The following is a 16285-nucleotide window of genomic DNA, read 5'->3' on the forward strand; positions in this document are numbered from 1 at the left end:
TTGCTCTGGAAGGTCCCCATAGGCTAACATAGCACTTCGGCAGGTTTAAGTTGGCGAAATATTGAAGTCGAAGTTTTTTTAAAGAGACAGTACTTTGATTATTGAATGGTCGAATAGTCGAATGTTTTTTACTTTGAATCGAAGTAAATTCGAAGTCGTAGCATCCTATTCTATGGTCGAAGTATTCAAAAAATGACTTCGAAATTCAAACTTTTAGTACTTCGAAAATACACTCGAACCTTAGTAAATCTGCCCTGTGTTTTTCCTGTAATTTACACCATTTTCCAGTTTTCCTAATGCCTATTTTTCCTCTGTACATGCTAGAGACCAGAATTCAGCTGTATTAAACAATAACACATGCATATCTTGCACTGGGGACTGCATATCCTATATCATATACCTTAATCCTGATTCTCTGTTTATTAACCCTGGGTCCTCAGATGTTGGCAACAAGGTTAAAAAGCAGGGTGCAAAATTGTAGCAAGTTTGGTAAATTTGCAGGAAATGAAACATGCACACAACATGCACATAATGATTGAAATTAAAAACTTAATGAAAAAAATAGCATTTTCTTCTAGCGAAAGCATGTTATTACAATGCACATCAGCAGTTTAACTGTTGTCTGTTCAAAATAGAGCTTTCTTCGTGTTAAGATAATAACATTATAAATGATGACCACTCAGCTAGACATTTTAATTGTTTCTGGGAACTAGGTTACAGCATTAAAAGAGAAGAGGACAAAGAAAAGAAGGGAAACATTTGACTACAAGAGCTGAAACTGACACCCAAACAGGCCTGAGGCTAGTGAATTTCTGGCCTGCTAATGTGCCTATGAGTATGTACATTTAGCAAGGGTGAGCATTACAGCAGCACCCATAGCATAATGTGATGGTAACTTAGAGGAAGGTCTGGGTCAGAGTTCAAGCAAAAAACCAGTGGGATGAAGAAAAGAAACCTGCCCTCAGGGGACTGGATGGGAAACGCCTCTCAGTAGGGATCTGATGAGAGAGCTTCTGCACAGTTGGCGAGGAGATTTGATACTACAATTTTGCGGATTTGTAGACCCGGTATAACTTAGGCCGCAGCAGGAGCAGGTGCACAAGATGTTTACTACTACTACCCAGCCCATAAACCAACGGAGATAAAATGGCAACATAATTAATTTTAACAACCCACTGTCATTTGCCCTATTAATTTTAATATATTTCCCTTTGCAAAATGGCTTCAATGAAATTAGTATTAAAACAAAACAGTTGTTTCACTGTAACCCTGTAATTACTGGCTATTTTTTTTTTTTATTTTGTCCATCCATTACCATGAATAGTGCTTTTTCTTTATATACATTCCTTATCTAGTAACATTAGCTGTGATTGCATCTTTCTCGTCTGGTTTAATCCTCCTCCTTCATTTATATAGTGCAGACAGGCAACGCATGCAGGTTTTTAAATAATTACAACTTTGTGGAGGTTTTCTTTTTAAATTTCATTTAACAAATATCAAGCTGGTAACCATTTCAGAGAAATGAATGCCTATAATATGATAGTAATTGTTCAAAGTAACACCATGTGTCCATGTTCATTGAATAAACACAGATTATATTATTATAATCCTTTATTTATATAGCACTGACATGTGTCCATGTTCATTGAATAAAAACAGATTATATTATTATAATCCTTTATTTATATAGCACTGACAAATTCTGGAGTTCTTAACAGACCCCACTCTCTGCCCCAGTGGAGCTTGCAATCTAGAGTCCCTATCACATTCACACACAGAAGAGTCAATTTTATCAGGAGTCAATTAACCTTCCTGTATGTTTTCGGAGTGTGAGAGAAAACCTACACAAACCCAGGGAGATTATACAAATTCCTTGTAGACATTGGCCTGGCTGGACTCAAATCTAGGATGCCAGTGATACCAAGCAGCAATGCTATGCATAAAGTACTCGAGTGCCAGTTCAGGGGAAGTTCAAATTAACTGAATACAATCATAATTAAAAGATATGTATTTATGTGCACAAGTCTTAAGCACTTACTCAATGCATTGACTAGGTCAGCTCAGTTTAGTAGGGCTTAAAGGTGTTTGCATGTATCATAGAAACATGGGCAAAATAACTGAATGACTGGTTTAATTAACAGCATCTCCAGAGATGATATGTAAAGGAATTAGTTACATTATTAACATGAGCTGTCTGTGCAATCAACAAGGCTGCTCTTCTCTGATGCCACCTGGGCCCTCACTGAAGTCTCTCTCTCTCTTTCCTGAATTCCCCATGGGAGAATACAATATCTCTTTTTTGTTTCTCCAACTGTTGCCCCTTTTGCTTTACCTGGTGCAGTTCTGATTCCTCATTGCCTCAGTTGTGCCAAATGCAGAATGTTGGTTTAACCTCAATCAATTACATAAAATTAACAGGCATACCAGTAATGAAAGACTTGCTTAATAACAGCACTGTATCTTGATTAAGTACAGCATTAAAGAAAGATGTTTTTGGGATGTGAACAACATAAAGCCCCTCTTCCCCACTTGTATATTCTATTAGTCTAGTGTACTGTAAGTCAAAGAGTCAAGCAAATATTAGCAACAGCTTCTACTGTTTACACCAAAGAAACAGTTGCTATATGGTGTGATTGATATGCATCCCCAGGGTAGCAACAGCATGATGTTTTCACATTGGCACATTTGTCCGTGCCAGAAACTATGCTTGTAGTTGTTGCAAATGGAACAAATATTCATATTTATATTACCAAGGCATATTCATATTTATATTACTGAATTCCCTATAGTGAATTTATATGTGTGGAAAGTATAGTTAGTGACGAAGGGAAACGTTAGACTGAAAAGAATGAAATTATGAATTGTTTATATAATACTTTAAAGAAATTTGACAAATGGAGAACTTTCAGGCAAACTGTCCACTTCCACTATACTTCACTATATTACATTTTACATGACACATACCCTGGTGTCAGTGATTTCAGGGATTCTTCTGTTGGCTCTACACTTTAAGAGGATCTTTGAGAATGTATAGGATCCATAATCCGCAATCCCATTTCCAGAAAGCTCAGAATTATGGACCATCTCCATAGACTCCATTTTAAGCACATCATTTACATTTTTAATACTTATTTTCTTTTTCTCTGTAATAATAAAACAGTACCTTGTACTTGATTCTAACTAAGATATAATTAAACCTTTTTGGAGGCAAGGCAATTCCACTGGCATTATTTTATGTTTAAATGATTTTTTAGTATGGAGACCCGGATTATTGAAAGACCCCTTATCATGAAAGCCCTAGGTCCCAAGCATTCGGGAATACCATACTAGTACTACTAAAGCCAGACTTGGGACTGGGCAGACCTCCTCTTGCACTAGTGCGTAAGTTCTAATATTGTGACAGGGTGGTTTCTAAACTCACCAGTCTGCTTTAAAAATTGGCACTAAAATGACATTATATGGGCTGCAGAGGAAGGTCTAAAGAAAAAGGGGTTACATTTCCCTCTCTTGTGTGTCAGGAGAAGAGACGGAGGTCTGGCATTACTACAATGTGAGAGGCCACTACAGCCTGAAAGAGAGTCAAGGTACCACAGAGGGTGCACTGGTGTAAAGGAAAGGCACCAGAAAATACAAAGCTTTATGCCTTTTAAGGTAATGTGCCTAATTTTGTTTGGATGGAGAAACTACCAATCCCCACAGTGTGCTTTAGATTTGGCATGAGAGTGCAAGAGTGTGCCAACTGCACACAAACCACATCACCAAAAGGCAGTGGATATAATTTCTAGCTGTGATCAGATGGGTTTGATTTTGTTGCAATTGATCACTGACAAAATGCATATCTGCACATGGCACTCATGCAATATGCTCTTTTTCTCAATTTCATTTTAATAAATGTATAATTATTTCATGGCTTCCCAGCAGTAAACTTCATATACAAATAATCCAAAAGTAGATATTTTGGTAGCAAAAATTAAAAATTTCAAAGGACTTTACCAAAGCTCTCAATAAGACAAAAGCTACATAAATTGCGTAGTTAACTTGCTCCTATGTTGCTCCATTTTATAAAATACAAGCTGAGCAACCAGATAGCTGGTCTCAACTAGTATTTGGCCAGTAATGGCATTGGTGGTTCCATGGGCCAAATTCATTTTATATAACATCTAAATCTTATAGATTGGAATATTATGTATTTTGAACCAAACAGCATGTCCATCTGAGGCCTCCTTAAGTTATAGGGTCATTGTGAAACAATGTGACATTGAAGTGATTTTTATAAAACAATAATCGTTTGGCTGAGCTGTTTGAATTTACAATGCTGCGGAGTTGCATGGCATGTCTTTCTCATTGCAAAGTGGGATATCATATCAAATTTAGCTATAAAAGAGTGTAAAACATCCTTACAGGCTGAATAGGTCCCATGTAGTTGGCAGCCATAACCGGTCTCTGCCTCTAAAGGTTTGTACAGAATAGGTGTGATCTCCTACACATACACTACTGGAGCTCCTTCCCAGTTCTCTTTCACTGTGCTGAACCTGTAAATCACCCTGCAATTTGAGATTTGTTCATTAAATAACAATCCATAGACACAATACAAACCTTAAAGGTATACTGAAAACTGATACATTAGCAGGCCCCCCGCATGTCCCCTGCTATGTTCCAAGTCACTATATTTAGGATTATACCTATGGCAAACCTATTTTAAAAATACATAGGTTGCCCAATTCTACATTAACCCTTGCCTTTACACCCACCTGTATTTGTATCATTACTTACACTGTTGTATATGGCAACAGCAAATAAGTATGACTATGGCAGTAAAACTTCTAATTATAAGAGTGAAATAAAAAACCTTTTAGCCATTTATAATATTCCAAAATATCTATTTTTCTTTTTTAGAAATCATGATGGTAAAATGATACTATCAATATGGTAAATTAGATTACAATAATTGCATTTGTGTTTATATAAAAATGAAATACCTTTAACAGCAAGAAAAATAGTGAAGTGTGGAATCTATATGATTAACTAGCTTTCCAAGAAATATAATAGTTTAACAAAGAGTCCAGTTAAAGAATAATCAAGAATGATGATGTTATATTATCAGGTTTTCCTACGGCCATTATGCAAGACTAAACGCTAATTCGAGTATAATATTTAAATCCCATTCTACGTTTCCAATTCATATTCTATTACTTTCTCTTCAGCATTCAAACACTAAGGAGAAGCTGCAGTCAGATAAAGAATGGCCAACTGTTCCTCTCATAGAAACAAACCAACTAATATGTGCTAGTTTAAACTTGATCTATCAGTGAGTCAGTGAACCGTGAAAAGTAGGGGTTAATCAGGGTGTTCAGAAAACAAAAGCTGAAGAGACGCTACGAGCAGACTCACATCTGTGCTGTTTTTAGTACCTCTCTTTTCATGGCAATCCGTTCTATTAAAAAAAAAACTTCTCTGAAATATTACCATCAGGCATATACATTAGAAATTCAAATTGAAGGGGGAAAAAAAAAAGATTTTTGTCTGACCTCCTGGAATAAAGCAAGGCTCTCTTTGCCAAAGTAACTACAAATAAACTGTAAAAGTTAATGGAAAACTATCATGGTTAATGAATAACATTAATAACGCCATAAAGCAATGGTATGGTAACATCGGATCTGACTGTCAATAAAGGAATCAGGTAATTGGTATGTTTAAGCTTCTGGACGGGGAAGGCATTAACCCTTTATTTACGCAGCAAACAAGAAAAGAATCTGATCACTGGGCAGACAATAAACACTATACAGATATAACAAAATAAATATGCATAAGAATATAAGAACACACCTGACTTATAAAATCCCTTAAAATACAAATTGGTTTAGCAAGCACAAGCACTTTTAAAACAAAGTAGGAAAAATAATATAGCATAAATGAAATGATCATTTAAAAACCATTTAAATAACAGCATTAAGAAACTATACAAAATTGTGTAAAGGACCTCCCTTGGTTGCAACTGTAATTTATGCAGGACATAACTGTGAATAAAACTAAAAAGCACAATGTGGCGCACACAGGAAGGCTCTCTTTAGCTTATCCAAATGTTTGATCCTCAGGGACCCAGATGGGGAGCCTATCATAGGTGTTGGAACTTAGTGCAGTCCTAATTGCCTATATTTCCCACCCAATGCTTAAGATTTAATTCAGTTAAGTGATGGATGGTTGCAGTTGTGTTGACATAGAGCTACTAGATCCAGGGATCAATTCGTTTTTCACATAGTCCTTGTGCGGCTACAAAAAATACACCACTGTATACTGTGGAAAAAAAGACTCCCCACAATTTCTGATAATCAGTTTCCATGTAAGTGGCAAACATTTCCTATCTAAATAAAATGTGCGCATTGATGCGGTGCTTGTAACTGGTTTTGTAGGCCCCGCTTTATGATCAGTCCTCTTTCTCGGAACATGTGGGTGGTGACCAAATTGGGCCCAAATCTGCTTGTTTGGTGACCTCGCTAAATAAGCTGTTCTGCTACTATCTGTGTTACAGTTATTTGCTCACTGGTGGTTGTCCATCAGTTATGAAAAAACATTCCCACCTACTTGAACGTACCCATCTCCTTTCCTCCATTAAATTTTAGGTTCCTTTTCTCTGCACCACAACTTTTTATACAATTCCTTCTCTCTATTATCAGGGGCTGATTTACTAAGCCACAACTTTTTCAGGTCAGGCTTTATGTGGCCAGAAAAATTCATGGGGGAAAAAAAGCACAAATTTTGTGTTGTGTCACAAGAGTGACAATTCCGAATCTGAAAAATACTCCAGCTAAAACCTGTCGAAATCATGGAGATGTCATAGGCAGATGTCCCAAAGATCTTTCTTTGCTTCGGGTCTTGAGGTCTCCAGGTGTTTTTGATGCTGGCTTTTGTGTGATAATATGAAAAAGTCGTAGTTATCGTGCAACAAGTTGAAAAAAGTTGAAAAGCGGTTTTCGAAATTTTCAGTGACATTTCTGTTCGTGCCTTTTTAGTTCGGATCTTTTGAAAAATTACTGACGTTCGTGGAAATTAGTTTATTCAAGGCTTCAAAAAGCTCTAATACCACTAAAAGTTGACCTTAAATAAGTGGGCCTCCACGTGTCCTCTACTTGTTGTCATAGTAGATACTGTATGTCTTCAGATGGTAACAGAGCCCAAACGGTTGAGTTCTGTCCTTGCCCACATTTCTTTCATACACTTACACACTTTCCAGTGACAAACACATAACAATTCATACTTAGTACAGACTAACAGGATTGGGACTTGAAGAGTCACTAAAAAACAAAAAGGAAAGGAAGTCCTAAGTGTTAAAGGGGTGGTTCACCTTCAAGTTAACTTTTAGTATGTTATAAAATGGGTAATTCTAAGCAATTCTTGATTGGTCTTCATTATAAATTTTTTTTAGAGTTTTTGAAGTATTTGCCTTCTTCTTCTGACTCTTTCCAACTTTCAAATGGGGGTCACTGACCCCATATAAAAACAAATGCTCTCTAAGACTACAAATGTATTGTTATTGCTACTTTGTATTACTCATCTTTCTATTCAGGCCTCTCCTATTCATAATCCAGTCTGTTATTCAAATTAGTGAATGGTTGCTAGGGTAATTTGGGCCCTAGCAACCAGATTGCTGAAATTGAAAACTGGAGAGCTGCTGAATAAAAAGCTAAATAACTGAAAAACCACAAATAATAAAACATTAAAACCCAATGCAAATTGTCTCAGAATATCACTCTCTACATCATACTAAACGTTAATTCAAAGGTGAACAACCCCTTTAAAGGGGGGCAGGGTACAAACATAACCTCAATCTCCAAATAAAACCTATTTTATGCATAATGAAATAAAATGTTATTCTAAGAAACTTTCTAATATATATGAATTAAAAAATATAAGTGAATTTATAATGTAATGTTGCAAATGAAAGCAGTGTTTGTTTATTCCTTTCTGCTTTCCTATATAAAAACAGAAATAGCTTCTTAAAAATAAGGGTATCGTGTGTTCTGGAAATTGTTTTTTTTTATTAAGTAATAATAACAGCTAAAAATAAAACAAATTGTGTCTTGTTAGGTATGCTATATAATTGGGCACTGGTAACTTTTGCCAATATCCAACATTATTCCTCTCAGTCTTATGGGAAGTGAGACTGAAAAAGCTACAATTTAGTACAGTATTTCACCTTAATGATAGGAACTATAAATGCATCTATATAAACACCAAAGGTCATTATACTGTAAATACATCACTTACCATTTAAGATCTCCTTCAGTTGTTTGAACCATATATCACAATAATCCTCACTTTGGTTGTGAAGATGAACTGATCGATCTTTTAGCTTCCGTCCTTTTCTGATGCACAAAAATATTGTGATGCCCAAGAGAGTGCCACCTTTCGTCTGCCCAGCAGAACGTCGTCGTTTTAGTTTCACTGAGAATATGTCTCTCAAGTCTATAAACTCTTCTTTCTGCTGGCGTGTCAGACTTGTGCTCACTATGTAAAACAGCAAAAATAGGTTCAGAATTAATCTGTAAAATAGATTCATGTCTTAAAAATAGCAAGCTAAAGAAACCATTACGTATAACGTCAACCAGTAAAATGGTAGCTCCCAAGATAAAATAGCCAAAGTCAAGGTCTATTCTAAAAAAGCAGCTATCATTAGGGATGTAGCGAACCGCCGATAATGTGTTCGCGAACGCCGTTCGAGAACACCGGCAAAAAATGCGAACAGTTCGCGAACAGTTTGCGAACTTCGAACATCCGAAAATCGTTCGATTCGAACGATCGAAGGATTTTAATCGTTCGATCGAACGATTTTCGTTCGAATCGAACGAAAATCGTTCGATTTTAGCGACCGAATGGTCGAATGGTCGAACGATTTTGACGCGAACGCCTATTGGCGAACATCGCGCGACGTTCGCGAACTTGCGGCGGACGCGAACAGCCGATGTTCGCGCAAACAAGTTCGCCGCAGAACAGTCCGCGACATCCCTAGCTATCATCAGAAAAAATGTTTCCCCCGCCAGTGGTATGGGCAACAATAGCTATTTTCCCCCTTTAAACCCCCCCGAGTATTAAGCCACCCACACCAGACGGGATCTCCCTGTGTTGGTGGCAATGTTGTGACACATTTACTTAGCTCGAGTGAAGGAATAGAATAAAAAATACTTCGAATTTCGAAGTATTTTTTTGGCTACTTCGACCATCGAATTGGCTACTTCGACCTTCGACTACGACTTTAAATCGAACGATTCGAACTAAAAATCGTTCGACTATTCGACCATTCGATAGTCGAAGTACTGTCTTTTTAAAAAAACTTTGACCACCTACATCGCCACCTAAAACCTACTGAGCATGAATGTTAGCCTATGGGGAAGGTTCCCATAGGCTTTCAAACCACGTTCTGATCGAAGGAAAATCGTTCGATCGATGTATTAAAATCCTTCGAATTGTTCGATTCGAAGGATTTAATCGTTTTATTAAACTATTCGTTCGATCGAACGAATAGCGCTAAATCCTTCGACTTCCGGTAACATTTTTATCTCACTGCAGATTTCCTGATTTCTTGCGGTGGTCATTGACTGCACATACGCTCAGCTTGCACCACCTAGACATCAACAGGAGCTGTATATAAGGCAAGGTCTTCCTATGAACTGTGAACAATACGTTATACATCAGTTGGGAGTCCACATCTGATCTCCATCTAATCAAGCCCCAGGGACTCGCCCCAGTTCTAAGGCAATCGCACTCAAAAATTCCTTTATCCAAAGATAATTGTCCCAAGGCTTTTCTCAGTAAAAAATTTTTTCTTTATTTAAATTAGCATAGATACACCTATGACTAAGCGCCGGAAGGTGCGAAACGCGTAAGGTGGGCCTGGTGGGGTGAGTTTGTATCTGAATTTTTAATGCTAATTTAAATAAAGAAACATTTTTTTACTGAGAAAAGCCTTGGGACAATTATCTTTGGATAAAGAAATTTTTAAGGTGTTCCTATACCATGTATGATTAGGTCATTCTCTCTTGCAGATCATGATTGTACAGGGTTCCTTGGAAGTTGCCAACTTTATTTGCACAGTTAGCCTTCTACATCTCCTTCAGTTGAGTACAGATACCTGAGGGCTGGTTCTGTCATGATTGATGGCCCCAATGATGCTTACGCTATAGTTGAGTTAGCACAATAACATTTCCTCTTAAGATTCATCTCTACCATTTTAACAATGTTCCTTATATACTTATATGCTTAACGCTAATTCTCTAAACATCCGAAAAACGAATCAGATCTTTTCTTTCATGCTTTTTAACTTGGGGTGGACTTACCACCCTATCTATTTATTTATAAATTTGCTATGACTTTGCCAAAGGCCCACAAACATTTTATTGGTGTTTGTTTTGCTGTTATTTACTTCTAATCCTTTGGAAATGGTTTGTAGACAACAATAAGGGCCTACATGTAAGCTACTAAAATTATTATTTACAAAAGAAGGGTCTATGAATAAAATATACAGCCTACATCCACAACTCTTCCTTCAGCTAGTTCAATGACTTCAGCTAAGAACAATACAGAGATTATCATCACTGATCCGATCACTAACTACTTGGTCATGTGCACGTGGGGACTACAAGGCAACTCATTGCAATGTATGAGAAATGGCTCATCTGCCAGCTTTAGGTACAAAAAGTTTTTTATGGAGACAGCAGTGGGTGCCACTGAACATTTGAAAGCCTGATTTTGATTCAAATTGCATGTCGTATGACTTTGAACTGATCAATAAGAATAGCTTTCAAACTATAAAGGTGTTTGCACTATATAAAATGCAGCAAATAAAATATAGCACAATAATAATGCTATTTAATATAATATATAATGATCAACTGGAAAAAATACTATATAGTTTGAGGAGTGTATATAAATATTGCATTATAAAATTTCCCAGTATTATTTGTGCACATAATAATGCAGCAGTCAGAAAAGGGGTTATATGTTTATAAGGCTCAATATTTTGCAGCCCTGAATGGGAAACATGTGAGGTATGTCACAGGTGGAGAGTGCAGTGCAAGGCACCATGGCGTGCAACACATGGCATATCCCAACATGGGGTCCCAAAGTACCAACAGAATACAAACATACACAGTACCAGCTCTTTTACTAAGTATTAGATGACATTTAAGCTATGCATTTTAAACAGGGATTCATAAATCAAATACCAACAGATATTTCCATGTCTGAATGTAAAAAAACTTGTGTATATTAAGATATTTGCAGAATTCATATCCATCTCATATACATTACCTATTTGCCCCCACCCCCATGTGCTGTCAGCTAATCTGGAAAGGATCTCTCTCCCATCTGGAAGCAATAAACTTTTCTAAAAGACTGAACACTGTTATTTAATCCTGTGATTTCTCACTGTGATTTAAATTAGGCTTTGCTACTGTTTTATCATGTCATGTTGCTATTAAATTAACGTTTACAAATCTACTGATCAAGCACAATAATTACATGTGATTAGGTGCTACTTTAGATAACATCATTTTGCAACACTGATGATGTTTTATAAGTAATAAACAGTAAGAAAGTACATGATAAATCACACCATAAAATGGAAACAACACACAATGTTTCTTTGCTGATATTTTGATACACAAATCAGATAGTACTTTTTTTTGCACGTTTCCAAATTTGTGTATTTTTTCATTATACTCAAGTTGGATAATACTTTGTGAGTGACCCCATTTGGAACAGACAGTCTGACAGTTATACAACTCTGCCTATATATAAATAATTTTAAAAAATGGAAACTCTTGAAATGTATTATTCTGTCGAGCTCTTTTGCAATTTTACATTATTGGACACAGTCAGCAGCAAATTACGTTAGGGAGAAAAGGAAATTCTTGAGATGTTGTTCTACTTAGCAATTAAGTTAGTGAGCAAAGACGAGTCAACGGACACTTCTCTGGTCAGTTCCTCTTTCCAAGGTGGGAATGTTATTTCAAAATTATTCCAATAGCAGTTTAATAACTGCTAATATTTTGAAAATGGAAAGAAAGATAATGAATATATATTTCGAAAGTGCTCAGAAGAACATACAATAGTTTTCATTCATTTGCTTTGAGTTTTTTTATTTTCTTTGGAAAGCCAAAATAAACGTGTGCAAAATACAGACACACATATCTAGCAGTTATACAAACAGTAAACTAAGTAATGAAAAAAACATTTGATCAAACAATGGGAAAGATTATATTCATTGAGAAAAAGTTATATCATGGTTTATCACATAAAAACTCATGACAAGATTCGATTCGAAGAGAAAAAACTTTTCTCCAAATTCAGTTCCAGTTTTTTTGAATTGCAATTTGAATCTTGTCCCTGAGTTTTCACGTGATAAACCCGTTTCTCACTGAATTGAAACTGACCCGATATATGAAAATTGTTGAATGTGTTCCTGTTTAGAGTGGAATACTGAACAATACTAGAAATAAAATGCAAATAATATAAAAATGATGTACAAAACAGAAAACTACCCAGCACTGTACATTTTTAGAATGTGATATAAAGTAAGATTATATTTAGTGACCTTTAGGTTAGGGTTATTGTGCAGCCCTTACAAAATGTCTAAAGCTGACCATAGACGCAAAGATAAAGTGGTATGAAATGAAGGTTCATACGAATTTGAACCGTGTGTGTTCAAATTGTTCATACCATGGTCAATATACAATGGTACATTTACCCGTGAGGCTCAAATTCTGGTATCCCAACACCTTGCTTCCATCCAAAAGCATTCAATCCGTAAATCCAATGTGTAGGTGTGGCTACAATGAAGGGCAGAAGTACCGCTGCAAAAAGTGCCTTTATTCACAAACACGACATGTTACGAGACACGAGTGGTGAATCTCGAAACATCATACTTTTTTTCTGCCCTTCATTGTAGCCAATGTTTAGTCAATCGGACAGTTTGGAAGATTTATGTGGGCTAACGATAATATCTCTACATGTATTGCCTATCTGACGATATCAATGGGTGATGGTCACTACTATTTGTCATACATACAGTAACTTTCGTATGATTGCTGTTTGTCAATTAATAGCCAGAACATTGTCTGTTCCACTCTTGTTAATATTTTATTTAATCTTTAGTTGTAGGTCGAGAGATTGCAACTAGCGATCGTCTGTTGGACATAAGGATCTGCAGGTCTATGGCTAGCTTAACTCTATCAGTTATGAATATTTATGGACAAAGCTGTAACTTGCATTATTGAAATGTATTGAAGAAATTATAAGTACTAGGTTTGTAGGCTGGCATAATAGCTAGGTTTAATGTCTATTCCCATTAATGAAAATATGAGTGGGTCCTTTGAGAAGTCAAATTGTTTGTTACATCATAATCTGTGAATATGATAGTGCCCCACTGTGTAAGACAGATGCCTCCCAATTTTGTGCCAGAATTATGTCACTGTATTTAGAACCAGTGTCTTCAGAAAAGTGCTCAGACACAAAAAAAGATACAAAAACAAATTCTTGATGGAACTGATTTCAGCAACTGATTATTAATTATATTTGCAAATACTAATTTTTTCCAGGTCTGCCAGGTTAAAGGGGTGGTTCACATTTTAGTTAAGTTTTGGTATGTTACAGAATTGCTAATTCTAAGCAACTTTTCAATTTGCCTTACGTTTTTCTTTTGTATAATTTTTTAATTATTTGCCCTTATCTTCTGACTCTATCCAGCTTTCAAATTGGGGTCACTAACTCCATCTAAAAAACAAATGTTCTGTAAGGCTACACATTCAGGGGCAGAATTACTAAGCTCGAGTGAATGGTTTGAATTTCAAAAAGTAAATTTTTGGGTACTTCGACAATCGAATAGGCTATATTCGACCATTCGACTCGAACAATTCAAAGTAGAAATCGTTCGACTATTCGACCATTTGATAATCGAAGTACTGTCTCTTTAAAAAAAACTTCAACTTCATACTTCGCCAAATTAAAGCTACCGAAGTGCAATGTTAGCCTATGGGGACCTTCCAGAGCACTTTTCTAAGTTTTTTTTTTTGTCGAATAAAAATCCTTCGACGAATCGCTAAAAAATGTTCGAATTGTTTCAGTTGAACGATCCTGTCTGTCATTCATATCAATGCATGGTTGCTAGGATAATTTGGACAATAGCAACCAGATTGCTGAAATTGCAAACAGGAGAGCTGCTGAATAAAGCTAAATAACTCAGAATATCACTCTCTACATCATACTGATGTTAATTTAAAGGTGAGAAGATAATTAAAACTCCCAATATCAGTATCACAAGTCACAGCCCTCACAGTGTATATGGAAATCCAAGATACAGTTCATAGTATACAATAGGGACAATAGAGATTTAAAGTAAGATGCTTAATTGCAGCACTGTGACTATGGTTGTACAGGGTTGGAGACATCAAGAAGTTTGCCATATGTTTTCTCTAGCTTTCCTAGTTACAGACTTCTTCCAAATTCAGATTTTAATGTCAGATTCTAATGATAACATCTGCAATCGTCTAATGTATGCCAGTATTTCAGCCAAAAAATACAAATTCTTTGTTGCTTTACGAGATTTTAATAAAAATGAAAATATTAAGCATATCTTTTTAATACAATAGCTGTTTAACATCCTGTTGATATAAAGCACAAGGATTTTTACAATAAACTTTTATTCTATTAGTGCTAATAAACCTTCTGGGGAGATTTTGTTCTCGGAGCATTGAGCATATTTTAACAATCAAGCAACAGATTTCTATTTTCAGATGTGTGCATTCAAATTTATTAATGCCTGTACCCCACCGATTTGTCACAGTGTGTGGTATATTCAAACAGAATTTAAAATTCTTAATTATTAGGAGATTAGATACGTTATTCTCCATTAAATGGTGCTGCATACCCCCATTGCTTGAAAACCTAGCGCAGTATAAATCTCTGCATAAAATATTCTGCTGGAGATTTATCAGGGAGCCTTGTTTTTCATTCAGAATTAAAGAAAAAACAGGCATGTTTAAAAACTGCAAGCACAATTAACGTCAAGCAGATAAATCTTGCTCTAATCCTGTTTACGCTCTGCATCAGACAGATGTGCCAAGATTGATTTAGACAAGATTTCGGCTTACAGTAATATTTCTTTTTAAGTGCTGAACACCAGCCTATTTTTGTTCAGCCTCCACTAAATAGTTCTGCCAGTGTCCGGTCGTGCAGCAAGAAGAAGCCGTGTTGTTTTCTCTTTAGAAAGAAATGCCTTCATTGCCACAGAGCACGACCTACACTAAGGGATTATCTATATATCTTGCAATTAGACAACTTCCCAATGAAGAATCAGCTACTTTGTCTGTAATTAAATAAATAGCAGTATATCTTGAATGCCTAAGTCTTTTACTAGAGCAGATGGCACCAAAGTAACTGGATATTGACTTACTGGGTTTCACCGCTGCTTTTTAAAGGAACGGCACCCAAATTAACCATGACGTAACCGTCAAGCGATCAAAGAAATATAAAGCATTATAGTCAATTATTAAGGTTGGTTTGAAGAGCTGCTGAAAAAAACGTTTATTACTAGGGAAAATTTATTTTTTTCTCCTGATACATATTCATGAGAAAATCTGTGAGGAGCAAAATGTTGAAGGCTTTGTCAAAGGCTCAATTTGAATGACTACACAGGGCACTTTATTAATCTAGAAGCACTTTATTTATATATATTTATTGTTAAATCTATTTATCACAAATTTGATCACTTGAATGACTTCACTTTGTTTGATACAAATTAATTTATTGTAAGATGCATAATGAAATTTTCTGAGTCACCAGAATTCTCCTTCACCTTGAATTATTCCATCAGTTTCCTTTTCCTTTTTATTACACTACAAATATGGTACATGGATGGTGCAACACAATCTAACTCTTCTGGTATCTCTTGTGTATAATTCAATTAATGAAGTTGCCTGAACATCCAATTTCCTCTATTTTCTTCTTTTTGGTTAATGATGATGAGTTAGAATGTGCGTAAAAAAGATATCACAATAGATTTTCTTATTAGAAGAGAGTTACAGACTTTGGACCTTGGTTTGCAACGCGAGAGGGGTGGGGGTTGCGCTAGACGTGTACCTCTGCTACCTGCCTACCTCTATTTCTGTTCGGCCAGCACTGTTTCCACATATGAGACACCTGTGTTGGTGAGATTGTTACTAAGGGCTATATTTATAGCATGGAAACCACAAGAGTGAACAGAAATACCCCTCATGCCATAACTAACAAATTA

General features: G+C 36.0%; 1 protein-coding gene across 1 annotated transcript in view; it reads right to left on the reverse strand.

Annotated features, from left to right (window-relative positions):
- Positions 1-16285, reverse strand: part of cerkl.L (ceramide kinase like L homeolog) — a 56773-nt gene that overhangs the window by 25392 nt on the left and 15096 nt on the right. The window contains exon 2 of the mRNA XM_018236007.2: positions 8266-8505. Within this exon, the coding sequence (XP_018091496.1) occupies positions 8266-8505 (240 nt within the window). The remainder of the gene's footprint in view (positions 1-8265; positions 8506-16285) is intronic.

Source organism: Xenopus laevis, chromosome 9_10L (genome assembly GCF_017654675.1).
Source record: "Xenopus laevis strain J_2021 chromosome 9_10L, Xenopus_laevis_v10.1, whole genome shotgun sequence".
NCBI lineage: Eukaryota > Metazoa > Chordata > Amphibia > Anura > Pipidae > Xenopus > Xenopus laevis.